The 16,998-nt window shown below is 48.7% G+C and overlaps 1 protein-coding gene across 1 annotated transcript; it reads left to right on the top strand.

The window, feature by feature from the left end:
* Positions 1 to 474: 474 nt before the first annotated feature.
* Positions 475 to 16,098, top strand: LOC146662855 (casein kinase I). Its single transcript, XM_085415407.1, has 10 exons — positions 475 to 1,100; positions 8,471 to 8,581; positions 10,036 to 10,184; positions 10,427 to 10,655; positions 10,781 to 10,951; positions 11,046 to 11,194; positions 12,339 to 12,504; positions 13,211 to 13,350; positions 14,429 to 14,499; positions 14,642 to 16,098. The coding sequence occupies exons 1-9, from the start codon at positions 1,025 to 1,027 to the stop codon at positions 14,459 to 14,461; spliced, it is 1,224 nt and encodes a 407-aa protein (XP_085271533.1). The 5' UTR covers positions 475 to 1,024; the 3' UTR covers positions 14,462 to 14,499; positions 14,642 to 16,098.
* The last annotated feature ends 900 nt before the right edge of the window (positions 16,099 to 16,998 follow it).

Raw genomic sequence — 16,998 nt, 5'->3', positions numbered from 1 at the left:
ATTTTAAAAATATATATAATTTGTCATTATATGATTATTATTACGTTGCCATGGTGTTATAACTCAGCCATAACTTTGATGCATTTCTTGGCTAATTTTTGCATTTCTTGTGTGGTCAACAATCATTTGTTTGTTTGTTTTTCTTCTTTTACATGGACCCTTCACGTGGAGGGAGTATTTTCACCCAAAATGTATTTTATATTTAAAGCTCATCCTGTGAACTGTGAGGCGGGATGAAGCCATAAAAACACACATTCTGACAGGACTTGAATGCAGCATGCAGACAGCGCATTGGCGTACACGTGAGGGCGGGTTACCTAACTTTAAAAACACACTCCTGCCACGTGAGAAGCTTCCTAACAGCCAATGAAAAAAAAAACCTGTGGTCGGTCCACATTGAGCCAATCAGAAAATAGCAACAGACTTGTGGGCATGGTCCGAAAACATTCACCACAGTAACGCTGGACTCTGTTCGACCCAAAGAAGCAACATGAACTGTGATTAGAGCGAGCGGCTTCACGCGCTCTGCTTCCGTATAGTCACCGAGCCAGCGCTTTATTGTACTCCAAAGTGTGTTTAGGTTTCCCGTGTCTGTATGAGGACATGTAAGTGTCGAGAGTTCACTTTGACATGTTTTTTCCACATCTGCCTGTAGTTGCTAGGGGAAGTGACGTCAGCAGCGAGTGACAGCTTTCACAGACTGGGAGACGCTGCGTACCCGTTCAGCTGTCTGGAGTTGGATCAGAGTAATCGGAGTCCATCGTTAAGTTTGGGATCACAGTGGCCCCCAAACTACGGAGAGCATAGACTACGCGTTTCACGGTACCGGACCATACCGATATTACAGACTTTCGGTGGTCAGAAAGAGAAAAAGGGGATGGTGAAACCTGCGCTGTTACAGGAAGAGATCGAAAGGGACCGGGCTGTGTACACCGACGGACTCAAAGCTCTAATATTCCTTCATACTGCAGGAGAAGTGCTTCATAACTAAGATAAGGAGACTGTGTCAAAGAGCACCGCGGACATGGAGCTCAGAGTGGGCAACCGCTACCGGCTGGGCAGGAAGATCGGGAGTGGGTCCTTCGGGGACATCTACTTAGGTGAGTGGAAGCTGTCACCTGAAACGTGCCGTTCAAAACACTGCTGCGCTTCAGAAAGTGAAGATTTGGTCACCGCTGCAGGACTTCCGGGTCTACGTGATATTTACTGTTTGTTATCCCGTGTGTGTGGTGTTTAACCCGAGGCAGGTCATCCACCCTGCAGCCCTCACCCACGACAGTGCAGTTAGTGTAACGCCAGAAACACAAGGTGGGTTACACGGGGGGGGGGATGATACAATAGCCTGAAAGTACGGAAACAACAAGGAACAAAACGAGGAAGAGTGTGTACTGTTACTGTGTGTACTGCGCAGGTCCTTTTCTTTTCTTTCTTTGCCTGTCCCGTTTGGTTCTTTTGCATCAGAATTGTTGTCTAAAGGCAAACAAAGATGCCCAACGGATTTACTTTACCAAATGGACCATCCCAGCCTTGCCTTAATGGTCTATTTGATTCACCTTTTATTGTTTATTTTATTTTCACTTGCTACACACGGGACAGACTTGACTGGGGGAAAGAAAAAGAGCGGGGAAGAGGGACGGAGATAAAGGGCAAAAACCAACAAAACAAACAGACAAAAAACACATCTATCAATCACCTGGATCACCTGCTGAGAAAGAAAAAAGAGAAAAAAAGCAAAGAAAGAGCAACATAATAAACAACATCATGATGATCTATGGGAATATGACAGTAAATACTAAATATTAAACATTATTGTGCAGCACGTAAGATCGACAGCGCACAGTGTGCTTTAAGGTAGGAGCCAAAAAGGGTGTAGTTTGTGTGTGTGATCACCCGTGTGTACACCTGTGAGCATGGACGCGCTTGTTTTTAAAAGGTTCCTTCATGTAATGGTCTGATAGAGGGGGGGGGGGGCACAGCCCCGTCCTCCAGGGCATGAAGCAGGTATGGAGGAGATCAAGAGACCAAGGAAGACCAACAGAGGGGCAGCCGCGCCACTGTCCCAGTAAGAGCTGAGGAGAGTCCCAGATGAGGGCTCACTCAGCAGCCGCGGAGCAGAAGCCAGGGGGAGTTGCAGTGACGCGCCCGTGAGCTCCGCCGGCAGCCAGCCGTGCCTGAGTGACCGAGCCCCAGGCCGGCTGGGAGGCCGAGGGCGCCCCACCCCCGAAGGAGCCCGAGTGAGCCCCAGGCTCCAGGCCCCGATAAGCAGCCGCCAAGGAGTGAGCCGGTGTGTACCCAGGCGCCCACCCCCGGACACAAAGAACCACCAACGCACCGATGTCTGAGGGAGTCCGCCACTGGCAGGGGAAGTGGTGGTGGGTGGAGATAGGCCTCCAAACCTTGGAGGGCCTGAGATGTCCCCAGAGAGGTGGCGTCTGACACCCAACCTGACATATAGACACAGACATACAGGCACACACAGACACAAACATCCATTCCCACCCTCATGCTCTCATATGCACTTACTCCACACTCAACCAACGTGGAGACAGACATAAAGAGACGCTGTACACATGATCACACTCCCCAAGCGTACTCTACAAACCGGGTCTAGGTACCCTTGCCCCTGGAGGGGGAACTGCACCCAGACCCAGGTGGTGTTACCCTTTTCCCTGCGGTGGGGAGAAGCAGACCGCCCCGACTCCGCAGCAGCAGGGAGGCCCCACACTCCAGACCGCAGTCGGACGGCCAACTCCTCCTCCTAGCCCCCCCGCTCCAGCAGGTCGCAGAGAATGGGGGTGAGAGAAGACTCCAAACCTCCCTCCACCCGCTCATTGTAGTGTTGATGCATGTGTGTTCTAAGGTGCATTTAAACCCAGGAGGGCATGGAGCTACCTGCCAGAGAGCAGCAGGTAAGCGCATGGTCCCTCCTGCTAGCCCTCAATGTCTACGTGTATTTAACATTGAGAGGTGGGCAACGACGCCAGGGGTGGGGTGTACACCCTGATGGCCTTTTGGAGTCCATGTAGCGTGCCCACCCCCAAGATCCTATATGTATGTGTAATGAGAGTGTGAGTAATGTGAATGTCTAAGTTGTGGGATAAAATTGAGGCACAGGCAGCCAGAAGGGGACGGGGGGGGGGGGTAGTCTCCCCTGCACCCTGGTGACACACCTTTACCCCAAGGCCCTGCATGTGTGGGTGATTGTGGTGGAGCGGGAAGAGGGAGGCAGCTGGAGATGGGGAGGGAAGGAAGGGAGGGGCAAATGGCCCCTCCCTGGAGCCAGCTCCCCCGCTGACCGCAGTAGGCACCCCCATACTCTGCAACCCACCAGGGAAAGGGGGCCCAGGCCCATTGGGACCGGGGCCTAGTTCAGCAGCGCCGCCTGGCCCCACAGAGCCCGGGACAGCTCACCTGGCCCCACCACAGAGAAAACTGCGCCCACCCCGTCATCCACTCATCTTCCAGATTACACAAGACAATAGACACCCAGGCTGAGATCTTCCTCCACTTCCCATATATCTCTCCCCACCTGCAGAGTGAGTTCCTGGAGAGAGGAGACCTCCTGCAAGATGTGACAATCTCCCCCACCAGTTGAAGAGCCCCCCAGGTGGCTCGATGCACCGGCGGCACCTTGCGCCAGGGCTGTGGCCCCCCCACCCCCACTAGGTGATGGAGCTGATCAAAGGAGCCCAGAGCAATTGATCTGATGTGGTGGCAGAGGCTGTATCAAGACTAATGTAATCTAATAGATAATTTTTATATTGGTTAGAATTAAGATTATTTTTATTTTTCCAGTTCATGAGGACTGTTTTCTTGGCTATGCATAGGGCAGTGAAAACCATATGGGCGATATTCTTATCTGTAGTGACATTATCTAAGCTGCCCAACAAACACACTAAGGGGGAAGTTGGAATGTTACATTTCAGACACTTTGATAAGTCTTCACATATCTCGCGCCAAAACTTCTGAACTGGTGGACAGAACCAAAGAGCGTGGATGCAATTGTCCGGTGAATTGGTTTGACAGTGTGAGCAGTTGTTGGAAGATGTAAAGCCCATCTACTGCACAGGTCTTAATCCGGAACATATCTGTTAGCCTTTGTGTTACACATGTATGTAACCGTACAGCCACACTGTCCACTCCGTGTGGGAATTTCTTCAGTCTATGCTGTTCAAAGGGTCGCCCACTGTGACCCCAGTCCATAACATCAATGGTTCAGGGAGTGGCACCAGTGTGAGCCAGGACACACTGACTATATCTAATATCTAATATGCCAGTCAGCCACTAATATGAACAAAGACTGTATAAAAAGATGGTTGTGGCTTGAATTTTAACATCTGGGCTGCTGCCATCTTGAATTTATTTTAGGGAGGCGGGGTTCAGACAGAAGTTACCACCTACAATGAAACAGACAGCACTCATGTATGGGTCAGCAAGCAGTACCGTTTCAGCCACAAAGTTACTGATGTCTGCATCACAGCAAGCTCACAAATGCTGACGTGGTGGTCGAGGCCCAGCAGCTTCCAGCATTAGATGCTACCTGATATGATAGAAGCTTAGTCTTCACTTGCGTGCTGAGCTAGAAGTGTGACTTTGTCTCGTCCAGCATGCTGTGTTTTGCTAATCGTGTGTATCACTCACTGTGAGGTACATACGAGACATCCTTACATCAGTTACCACAGTAAATATTTTAAATGTAACCTTTTTGACTGGATTGCATTATGTAAAAGTCTAAACCCTCTGTGCTAGTGTGAGGACGGAGAGTGTGCTTCAAACAAAGGTCACCCTGACCCTGTTCAGAAGGCGCCTGGTTTTGTCCGTCCTCGGGGGGCCTGCAGGGGTTGGCCTGTTACTGCTGCTGGTGACCCCTGTGGCTGGATTTGTGTCTCTGCTAGCTACTGACATTAAGAGGTGTCATTGTGCCAGAGCTAAAGATAATATTCACACTTATCTTAATTCCTTGAAATTCAGTCGTCACTTTAAAATGAGTGGTTGGAGCTCATAGTGGGGTCATATGAACACACCTGATGGGGGAGCAGTTGTTGTCCCAGTGAAAATGATAACGTGTGGACGCAGGTTTCCACGTGTTTCTCTCCATAGTCGAGAGAGTCGGCTGAAGATGAGCCAGTCTGGTTTTCTGTAAGACTGAACTCACCTGTTAGAAAAGTCTGAGGCTCCGGTGGAGCTCAGGATTTATCCACAGGAGATAATGTGGAACGTGTGGAACACCAAACATTATGTACCATCCTGATCTGTTCGTGTGTTAATGAAAATACTGTGTGTAAATGTGTCCCTTTGTTTTTTCCACGGCTGTGATGCTGCTGGCACTTATTGAAGTTACAGGGTGTGAAATCTCACCACTAGATGGCAGCAGTGTTAGTGTTACTGCTGTGTTTGCAGCTGTTAGCTGTCAGTGCTAACATCGGTGGACGCTCACACATGCATGAGCATGTATTCAGACTGTTCTGCTGGGTTCTCACCACATACGTAAAACACGATTCGGTGACACAGCATGTCCATCCTTGCCTCTGTACTCAAGATGGCGAGGTAATATGGCAGCTTCCACAGCACAGCTATGAGAAGGATTGACGTTACTGGGAAATGTAGTTACACAGTAATCATTGCATGAGTACAGCATCGGTTTTTTGTCTCAGTTAACCCTTTAAAGCCAGTCAGAGCAGCACGCTCCGCTTTGCGTAACTATTTTTAAATCCCTGTAGCACTGCAACCACGTAAGCTAGCGCAATATTTTTCTTTTTTTGCATATGAAACCGGAGGAGTTGTACTTACATCTTATGCCATCAGCTTGTCCTAGGTCACGGTTTCCTTCCACATATAGTTTTGCAAAAATTCTATAAAAAGCGCTTGCAGCAACGAAGACATAATATTCCAGAAATACGCTTTGCTGATCCATCAGCTGTTCGTAACACTTCCTACACTGAAAAAGACGTCAGCGCGAACTATCGCATGTCCGCCATTACCTGCCCGAAACCGGAAGTGACGTCGTTTTCGCGGAAAATGTGGGTTGTTTTTTGTTGTTTTTTTACTTATAGGCCTTATAAACCTATACTGGTGTTTTCATAAGTCATGTTTGACTTGATGCTTTTCTGAATAGTTGCTGGGAAGCTTAGAACTTGAATTGCACAGCTGGAAATAGTTTATTTTGATGCACCTGCTGTTTTCTTTGCAAATTTGCATCATAGGATTGTTTTTCTTTTTTTTTTCTGCAGTGTATAAAAATTGCTGTATCTCAAAAATAAAACTATGAAGACACTCAAAATAAGTTTCCTGTTGTTGTAAAATATTTTTTGCAACTTTTTTGTATTTAAAGTTTTGAGGGATAAACCCTTAAATTTCTCCAAGTAGAAATATATGTTAAAACCAAAAATGACTTTCAATTTTTTTGTAGTTTATTGCACTTTTTTGCAATTAATGTAGCACTATGGACTTAATGCAGACATATTATTACAATTTGGGCTATAACAGTTGTATTGCTGTATAGCAACTTGAAATACTCCCAAAATTGGCACTACAGCATGTACAAATATAAGATGCGCTCTGGCGGACTTGGTTCTATGGTCGGTCTTAAAGGGTTAAATAACATGGGAGTTGTTAGTGTCAGCCTTGAAGTCACATTCACAGGCAGACGATAGCTCTGTTTGTGCGCCGCTGACATGTTTTAACGGTGCCGATGTCGGCGCGGCACGTCTGGGCGTGCTGAATGTGCAGGTTTGAACCCACAAATGTCTTCCAGGTAAACGGCAGTGTGAACCACTGCACCACCCAAATACTGTACGAGGACCACTACACCGACACTGTGACTAGTGTTGACTGTGTTTAGCAAACTGATGATAGTAAGTTTAATAATAAAAATCCTGTTTGGCTGGTGCACCGAGGGCCTGAGGCTGGCAGGTCCGGAGTTTTCCTTTAAAGAAGCAGGTAAGGTGCTGCAGCAGGAGCAGAGTCTGCACATGTGCTGTGTCACAAAAGCACTTGGAAGGGTGGCGTGAATATTGCAGAACATGCTGCTCCCTGTTTGTGCTCCACTCACAGCATCCACCTCCCTCTTCGAGCACCTGTCTGCTGCCTGACCCTGGTCTGCCTGCTCCTCCTCCATGTCCTGGAGCTCGGCCTCACCTGGGTTCCTGTTTGTGCTGTAGCTGACAAAGATGCAGCTTCTTGAGGATTTGTTGTGGTTTCCTGTTTCTCTGCTGTGTTGTGAGTCCAGCTAAGTCACGATTTATGAAATTTGTTTGTATTTAGTTTATTTTGAAGGTTCAAGGTTCAAGGTTCTTTATTATTTGTCACATGCATAGTTAAACAAGTATAACACACAGTGAAATGTAGCCTGACACGCTCCTCGACATGTGCAAAAATTGGGGGGGGGTGTAGAGGAAGAACATTATATATATCTACATATAGTATATACACTGGGTGAATGTGCAGTAGCAGCAGCAAGCAGGTGAATTCTGTACATTAATATGAATAGACATCTGACTATTTTACAGGATAGACAATATAAACATATTTAAAATTAAAGGAATTTGAAATGTACATTGTGCCTTGGTTTAGTGTCTGGAAGAGTCCTGTCTCAGTCAATTATAGATGATGTGAGAGGGCGGGTGTGTGTGTTTAGGGCATGGATGGCTTGGGGATAGAAGCTCCTCTTGAGTCTCTCTGTCCTTGCCCGGAAGATGCGGAACCTTCTACCAGATTGCAGAAGTTGGAACAGTTTGTTGCCAGGATGGGACGGGTCCTTCAGTATCTGCGCTGCTCTAGTCCGGCATCTCCTGGTGTAGGTGTCCTGAAGCGGGGGGAGAGCAATCCTGCAGCAGTGTTCTGCTGTACGGATCACTCTCTGGAGAGCTTTTTGGTCCTTCACACAGCTGTTCCCGAACCACGATGTCATGTTCTGTGTGAGGATGCTCTCCACAGCGCCTGTATAGAAAATCCTGAGGATCTTTGGAGAGACCCTGAACTTCCTCAGTTGTCGTAGGTGATACAGGCGCTGCCTAGCCTTTTTGGTCTGGACCTGAATGTGGGCAGCCCATGTCAGGTCTGAGGAGATGTGGACACCAAGATACTTGAAGGACTGCACCCTCTCCACTGGAGCTCCATTGATGATAATGGGCTTGTAGTCTCTGTGCTGACCCCTTCTGAAGTCCACCACCAGCTCCTTGGTCTTGCTGACGTTCAGCTGGAGGTGGTTGTCCTGGCACCACGATGCCAGATTCTTCACTTCATCCATGTAGGCCGCCTCATGAAGGAGACACACTGACGTTTACACAGCAGTGTGTAGGTGTTGTTGTCCTTCTGTGTGCTGCTGGAAACAGGAACATGTTGGAGACCACAGGACTCATCATCAGGAACATCTCCATGAATATTGCTGTTGTTGATGTTGTGGCTTCCATTATATCTGTGTGTGTGTCACTGTGTGTATTAATGTGTATCCCTGTTGGTCTTTTTCCAGGCACAGACATCTCAGTGGGAGAAGAAGTTGCGATCAAGTTAGAATGTGTGAAGACGAAACATCCGCAGCTCCACATCGAGAGCAAGATCTACAAGATGATGCAAGGAGGAGGTGACCACAGTCTGTCTGTGTCTTCGTTCTCATGCAGTCTGTCACGGTTAGCTGCAGGACTCGTTAGCTGCAGGACTCGTTAGCTGCAGGACTCGTTAGCTGCAGGACACGTTAGATGGTAAATGGTAAATGGCCTGTATTTATATAGCGCTTTACTAGTCCCTAAGGACCCCAAAGCGCTTTACATATCCAGTCATCCACCCATTCACACACACATTCACACACTGGTGATGGCAGCTACATTGTAGCCACAGCCACCCTGGGACGCACTGACAGAGGCGAGGCTGCCGGACACTGGCGCCACCGGGCCCTCTGACCACCACCAGTAGGCAACGGGTGAAGTGTCTTGCCCAAGGACACAACGACCGAGACTTTCCAAGCCGGGGCTCGAACCGGCAACCTTCCGATTACAAGGCGAACTCCCAACTCTTGAGCCACGATCGCCCGTTAGCTGCAGGACTCGTTTCCTGCTCCTACTCTCTGCTCTCTTTATTCCTCCACGTGTAATGTGATGGACACTTGCCTGTCGTTGCAGTGATCCCATTAGTCACCAAACAAACACAAGGTCATGTTGAATGACCTCAGTGAGCCGTGGACCACCGCTGTGCTGCGGTTTAGCACAGAAGGCTTCTGTGTCCACGCCTCGACTGTCCCGTGGGTTGGATGTAGCAGCCTCAGCTCGGTGCACGGCTCACAGCAGTGATGATCAGAGTTTAACACAAAGTTCGTTTCAGTTCAGGATTATCACTGAGAAAGTCAGACACTGTGAATCTGCGGCGCTCCACACTGCTGAGCTCTTCCTTCATGTCCGTGTCAGTGCTGGGAGCACCGGACAGCACCAGGTAGTCCAGCTCTTCCAGGTCTCCCACTGCAGTCTCAGGACTGTGAGACAGGTCCACAGAAGGACAGGACAGACCTTCATGTGGCTGGTGTAGGTGATGGATGCACCAACAGCACTCATTGGCCCTCATGTTCCTGAGTCTAAATCACACCCTGTGGGATGTGATGTAAGCCTGTGACGTAACATCCTTGATCCAGGTCTGAGAGGAGACCCCAGCACAGCTCAGCCAGTGTCAGGATTGCCTGCAGGCACATGTGGGCTTTACACATTGCAGAGATGCTGCAGAGTTTCCTTTAGAGCGTGGAAATGACTGCCCAAACCAATACACAAGTAGGACGCCAGTTTTCATTTTGTCAGCGCCACATTTAAAGGAGGGAGTGAAGTAGGACAGAATCACACTTTGTTACGTGGGTGTGGGCCTCAGGAGCCCTGCTGAGTGTGAGTGAAGGTTTCAGTATCAGAGCAGGAGCACTTTGTTACCCCCGAGGACACGCCCTTCATCACTGTGTGCTTATTCTGAGCAGCGCAGGAGGCGGTGATAGTGGAGACGCTGCCAGCAGGAGAAACCCATCAGACAGTGACTGCAGACGCATTTGTTTCTGTGTGGTTGCAGTGGGCATCCCAACAATAAAGTGGTGTGGAGCTGAAGGCGACTACAATGTGATGGTGATGGAGCTGCTGGGACCCAGCCTGGAGGATCTCTTCAACTTTTGTTCCCGCAAGTTCAGCCTGAAGACGGTCCTGCTGCTCGCTGACCAGATGGTGAGCTGCTCTCACACGAACGTGCACACAAACGTGCACACACACACATGAACGTGCACACACACCTGCTGCTCACACACACACACACGAAAGTGCACACACACACATGAACGTGCACACACACCTGCTGCTCACACACACACACACGAACGTGCACACACGTGAATGCATGAATGAAGCCGGGCGCAGATACGAGCTGCACTGGACCTAATCTGTCTGTCTTTGTTTGTGATCCACTGCAGATCAGTCGCATCGAGTACATTCACTCCAAGAACTTCATTCACAGAGACGTGAAGCCGGATAACTTCCTGATGGGACTCGGCAAAAAGGGCAACTTGGTGTACATTATTGACTTTGGTCTGGCTAAAAAGTACCGAGATGCTCGCACGCACCAGCACATCCCGTACCGCGAGAACAAGAACCTGACTGGCACCGCTCGCTACGCCTCAATCAACACTCATCTTGGGATCGGTAACAAGCCTGTTTGTCATCCGCCACGCACTCCTGCTCCTCTTTATCCCACCTGAGATACTCTGCTGCTGTAGTGAAACCCGTTTCCTCTTCATCATCTTTATTTCCGCTCGTTGTCTCCACAGAGCAGTCGAGGCGCGATGACCTTGAGTCGTTGGGATACGTCCTCATGTATTTCAATCTGGGCTCGCTGCCTTGGCAGGGGCTGAAGGCCGCTACCAAGAGGCAGAAGTACGAACGCATCAGTGAGAAGAAAATGTCCACGCCAATCGAGGTGCTGTGCAAAGGCTACCCCTGTGAGTTTGCCGTCTTCAGAGCTTTCCTTTATTTGAAGCCGCGTGATCCCAGCTGCACGTCGGCTCAAACATGTTTGTTTCCACTCTGTCACAGCTGAGTTCGCCACCTATCTGAACTTCTGTCGCTCCCTGCGCTTCGATGACAAGCCCGATTACTCGTACTTACGGCAGCTCTTCAGAAACCTGTTCCACAGACAGGGCTTCTCCTACGACTACGTGTTCGACTGGAACATGCTGAAGTTTGTGAGTATCAGCTGTCAGAGAAGCAGGAGAACATTAAACAGGTTGAACAGGTGTGACTCCATCCTGTGGTCTGAGATGTTGGAGCTGCAATATCACTCAGTTTTTTTCTTTAGTGCTGAAACACAACAAGGATGACCTCGAGGCCCTTTTTACTGTAAGGGCAACACTGAAAGTAGCTGTACATAATGTTTTGTCTGTGAGATGGTCACGAGTCTTTTTTTCTGTAATGGATGAAAGTTAATTTGTAATTCATGAAATCTTTATTAGTTAACGTTAAAGAAACAGACGTCAGCCTGAAGCAAACTGTGTTTCCTGACACAGCAGGTCCTCTCTGCTGCGTCTGTTTACACAGGACGGTGAGATGTTTAGTGACCTGCTAGGATGCATCACACACGGGGACCAGACTGACAAACAGGGCTCGTCTCCTCCTCGTTTGTTAGCTGCTGGTTTGTTATTGTGTGTTAAACATTTAGAAATGATCTGCAATGGTTGTTTGAGTCCTGCTGACAGCTGCTCAGTACCAACACAGCTGCCGGGTCCAGCTCAGTGAGGGCTAACAAGTCATCATCCACCTGTCACTCAAAGCAGCCACGCCTCTAATTATGGCCGACTGTTCACATGTAAAGAGATATTAAAACTGTGCATAGACATGAACACGGGGTTAAAGAGCAGCTCTGCAGTTTGTAACAGGGCACACTGTGAGTTTGGATCATGTCATAGTTTTAGTCGATACTTCATGACCCTGTTTTTCTGTGGCTCAGGTTCAGATGTCTCGGCGTGGACTGTGAAGGTCGTTACTTTGCTTTAGACCAAAGCTGGTGGAAGTCCCACCCTGTCAGTCGTCCATGTTGGCGACAAACCAGGATGGCAAGCCTGTCACATTAGTAAGATGTGTGTGTGGAGGCTGGTACGTGGTCCTGTGATGGCGTCTTTGTAACAGAGAGAGGAATTCATGAAGGGGAATAGAGCTCCTGCACGAGTGCACGCATTAGTGCAAAAAGTACAGAAGCCTGCTGAGCATAAACGAATCTGTGCCGGGCCAAAGAGCGCGCGATGGTTACAGTACAGGGTTAGCATGCGTGCAGAGGCTAATAAACCCGCAGAGTCTCAGTCGGTCCATAATCTGTTCTGTGACCTGCTAAAGGGAGCCAACCGTGCAGCAGAGGAAGCAGAAAGGGAGCGTCGGGATCGGGACGACCGGTTGAGGCACAGCAGGAACCCCGGGGCGAGAGTCCCTGCTGCGCCCGGGCGCCCCCGAGGGACCCAGGAGGGAACAGTGCCCACCCCGCTAACACCCACCTCACAGACAGGTCAGTTCACTCCAGCTGCGTTAGCATCGTTAGATCACATGTAAGTGTCCCAAATACGCAAAAAATGTAGGAAACAACCTCGGTAGAGGACGGTGTTCTCCGTTAAAGAAAAGGAGATCGTTGGTACATGTATCTGTGCACTTTCATATTTCTGTGTTCCAGATGCTCTATGTTGGTTTTTCTTACAGGTGCAGTGTTGTGCATTTCTATTTGTACTCCATCCTTTTATTAGATTTTGTTCTATTTTCTCCCTCCTTCCTTTTATTCCTTTCTCCTGCCTGTCAGCTCAGATGCTGTCAGCTGTAACTGAAATAACACCAAAGAATAAATAAAAGAAACACAATGTAGAGAACTTATAGAGCTGATCCTGGTGCATTCAGATCACAACTCTGTAGGAATCTGGTGTCCAGACGTGTTTATATGCAGTGCGCACGTCCTGTAGACGAAGAGGAGCTGCTCCTGTAGTGTTGCTGTGGCCTCAGTGGCCTCAGCGTGTCAGCTGATGATCTGTCTGCTGTTGTGCGGCTGGCTCCTTGATGGAGGTGATGGTGCTCTCACATCGTTTGTCTTTCCTTTAACGGTTCAGGTGATGTTACTGTGACACGGTGCAAGCATGTACAGGTTAACATGAACTCCAGCCCTTTGCAGTCAGTCTTTGAAACATGGACTTATTCATCTCACAGTACGATGTGTTTATGGTCTCCAGCTAACACGTCTCCTCGACAAGTGTCCGGGATGGAGCGTGAGCGAAAGGTTAGCATGAGGCTGCACCGCGGCGCTCCGATCAACGTGTCATCCTCCGATCTGACTGGGCGACAGGACACCTCCCGCATGTCCACCTCACAGGTACAACACTCCCTCTGCTCCTAGTCTGTGTGAACCAACAGCACGAGACTCACTGAATATTTCATGTGAGCTGAGCACGCAGAAAAGCCCGCGCACAAGTACGGACGACAAAGCTGGGCTTGTTTGGGTTTTCAGCAGTAGTGCAGCAGTAGTACAGCAGTAGTGCAGCAGTATTACAGCAGTAGTGCAGCAGTAGTACAGCAGTAGTACAGCAGTATTGCAGCAGTAGTGCAGCAGTAGTACAGCAGTAGTGCAGCAGTAGTACAGCAGTATTGCAGCAGTATTGCAGCAGTAGTACAGCAGTAGTGCAGCAGTATTACAGCAGTAGTACAGCAGTAGTACAGCAGTAGTGCAGCAGTAGTGCAGCAGTATTACAGCAGTAGTGCAGCAGTAGTACAGCAGTATTGCAGCAGTATTACAGCAGTAGTACAGCAGTAGTGCAGCAGTAGTACAGCAGTAGTGCAGCAGTAGTGCAGCAGTATTGCAGTAGTAGTGCAGCAGTATTGCAGCAGTAGTACAGCAGTATTGCAGCAGTAGTGCAGCAGTATTGCAGTAGTAGTGCAGCAGTATTGCAGTAGTAGTACAGCAGTATTGCAGTAGTAGTGCAGCAGTATTGCAGTAGTAGTGCAGCAGTATTGCAGTAGTAGTACAGCAGTATTGCAGCAGTAGTGCAGTAGTATTGCAGTAGTAGTACAGCAGTATTGCAGCAGTAGTGCAGCAGTATTGCAGTAGTAGTACAGCAGTATTGCAGCAGTAGTGCAGTAGTATTGCAGTAGTAGTACAGCAGTATTGCAGCAGTAGTGCAGCAGTATTGCAGTAGTAGTACAGCAGTATTGCAGCAGTATTGCAGCAGTAGTACAGCAGTATTGCAGCAGTATTGCAGCAGTAGTACAGCAGTATTGCAGCAGTAGTGCAGCAGTATTGCAGTAGTAGTGCAGCAGTATCACAGCAGTAATTTTTCTGTAAGCTGGTACTTGTTGTCCTGTAATCTGATGCCTGTGTGATGATGTCGTGTTGCTGAGTTGTGTGTTTGGATTCTGACATATTGACTCTGTTCTCTCTCTTCCCTCAACCTCAGAATAGCATTCCCTACGAGCATCACACCAAGTAGACGCTCGCCATGTCCTCGTGTGACAGCGGCAGCGCGGGGTAAGTCCCTCCCAGTGTTCTCGCCGTGTTTGGTGCAGCTCTTCAGCCTGCTGTCTCGGTCGGACGCCGGCTGTGGGGACAGCTGTGTTTTGGAGCGTCATGGTCTGTTCTGACACTGGCTGCTGCTCTGTGTCTCCGTCAGGTGGTGTCTGAGGTACCATCCTCTGGTCTCCAGCTACGAGCTCCTCAACGAGCACCAACAATACAAGCAGTCCGAGCCCTGATCTCCACCATAACGTCTACGGCTCCAGCTCCAGTCACAGACTGACCCTCTGATGCTTTTCCATTTACCTTTGTGATCTGAATCCAGACTGTTGGTTTTCAGGGCTTTTTACTTTTGGGGCCACTTGAACTAGTTTATCAGGGCTGACCCGGCACCGCAGCAGGCTGATCCAAACCATGAGGACCTCACGGACCGCTGCATCAGCCTTCCTCACTGGACGGTTTGTCAGTGAGAACTCTGAATAGGAGCGTCTCGGTCTGAGGGCGGGCGCACTGTTCACACGTTCAGTTTTCATTTCGTCTCATTTGTTAGTGTTGTCGCCGACAGCCATCCCCACACGCTCCTGATTGATTCAGCTGTTTGTGTTAGCGAGTAACTCTAAACCAGGCATCCTGCTGCTCGTGTATGTGAGCTAGCATCAGCCCAGAGACAGCAGCTGAGAGGCCAGCTTACAGCATGACATCACATTTACAGCTGCATGCTGTTTTCCATCTTTTTTTACCGTTGGCTAAAAATCACTCATGTACTGTTTTTAGTTTATTCAAGCTGGCAGGTAAATCTTTTTGCTTCGGTGAAAAACTCAGCACTAGTTTTTTGTTGTTGTTTTTAAACAGGATTTTTAAAGTGCTAAAGTTAGCAGGCTAGCTGCAACATAGCTATGCTGCTATGGTGGCGACGCTAACATCTTTATCTTATTGCAAGTTAGTAAATGAGCTGCAGGTGTGTAGATGAGCTGATGTCCTTGTTTCTCCTGCAGCGTGGAGCCGGTTGTTTGGGCAGAACCCGAGCATAAATGTTAGACGCACCCGGGAGAGCAGAAGGTTGTCTTGATTTGGTGTAGGGATGGACTTTGGCAATAAAAAGCTAAATGTAACATAAAAGATTGCACAGAGCACGTTTCGATGCATCGCAGGCGTCCGGATACAAGCCTGAGTGTGAGTTAAACTTAAGAAGACACCTTTGCAGGGGTTGGGTTTCCCCCGAGCGTCCCAGGTTTCTCTGCTCTATCACAAAGAAGCACTGTGTTGGGCAAACACATCATTGGGTATATTTCACCAAAAGTTCTTTCACTGTATATATAATATTCTTACTTTTGAGTTCGTATTGTTTCTGCACTGTGAAACATTTATAATATTAAAGTGTGTTTGGGTTTTTGTGACGTACCAGTGGACAAGAGTCTGAACATGATTCAGGAGTCGCTGCGCCTCCTTGAGGGCAGCAAATGAGAAGCTGAAGGACTCTGTCATCCTGGTGCTGTGACAGCACCGTCTGCACCAACCAGAGTGCGTGCCTCTTTTTCAGAAGTAGTGCATTGGGTTTTTATATGAATGCGTCTTACAGTCGACTGTAATAAAGCTCCATCTCTGCTGTGAAAAGGCTCTGCTGTTGTGTTTTTGATGTGAACCTGTGCGCTCTGCTACGCTCCTTCATCACATCTCTGCTGTGTACACATGAGCCAGGAAAACAGACGGAGCTGCAGCAGTGTGCGCGCTCTGATGTTGGTCTGAGAGAGTCACGCACAGAGCAGCTCTGTAACAGCATCAGGCAGGAGCGAACGCAAGAAGGAGCTGAAACGACATAAAGATCAAAGTTTGTAGTGCAGCAAAAATCAGGGTATTGCTCCAAACACATGTAGGAGGGGGAATAACTGGGCAGCTTGAGCTATTATATAATATACTACATGTATTATAGGTAAGTTGTTCACTTTGTCTTCACAGTACTGATGTAAGGATCCTTGGGAGGGAGGTAGAAATGTCAAAGTGAGGTCAGAGGTGACGTGTTTAAAATCTTTCTACAGTATTTTCTGTAAATGGACAAACAGCATGACAGTTTGTAGGTTCTAAAGCTTTTTGTCAAGTTTCCACCAATAAATCATCAAGTTGACTTTGAAGACTTATCATTGATTTATATTTGTCTCTGATAACGGGCAGCACAGTGGTTACACTGTCCTGACAGTTAGCACTGTCCTGAGTTCAGTTCCAGGTTAGGGTTTCGAACTCAGGACCCTAACCCCATCAGGCCGGGGTCTGTGTGGAGTCTGTTCTCTCCGGCTTCCTCCCACAAAGACATGCAGTTAGTGGGGATCAGTGTGAATGGTTGTCTGTGTGTTAGCCCTGCCACGGGCTGGCGACCTGTCCAGGGTGGACCCCGCCTCTCGTCGTATGACAGCTGTGATAGGCTCCAGCCCCCCAACGACCCTGATAGGTGGAAGACGGTGGACGGACTTTGATGACCTCAGTGGGTGTCAGGCAAACTTTGAATGGATTGTTAACACT

Source organism: Rhamphochromis longiceps, linkage group LG8 (assembly GCF_057381845.1).
Source record: "Rhamphochromis longiceps isolate RC_006_pf linkage group LG8, R_longiceps_female_GT1.1, whole genome shotgun sequence".
Classification (NCBI taxonomy): Eukaryota; Metazoa; Chordata; class Actinopteri; order Cichliformes; family Cichlidae; genus Rhamphochromis; species Rhamphochromis longiceps.
Note: the sequence above shows the minus strand (reverse complement) of the source record. Positions and strands in the feature narration are given on the sequence as shown.

Excerpts from the sequence above, each read along its gene's own strand:
- LOC146662855 (XM_085415407.1), top strand. The coding sequence starts at position 1,025 with ATGGAGCTCAGAGTGGGCAACCGCTACCGGCTGGGCAGGAAGATCGGG. Across the intron at positions 10,952-11,045 it reads GCTGTGCAAAGGCTACCCCT|CTGAGTTCGCCACCTATCTG; the intron begins GTGAGTTTGCCG and ends ACTCTGTCACAG. Across the intron at positions 12,505-13,210 it reads AACACCCACCTCACAGACAG|CTAACACGTCTCCTCGACAA; the intron begins GTCAGTTCACTC and ends TATGGTCTCCAG.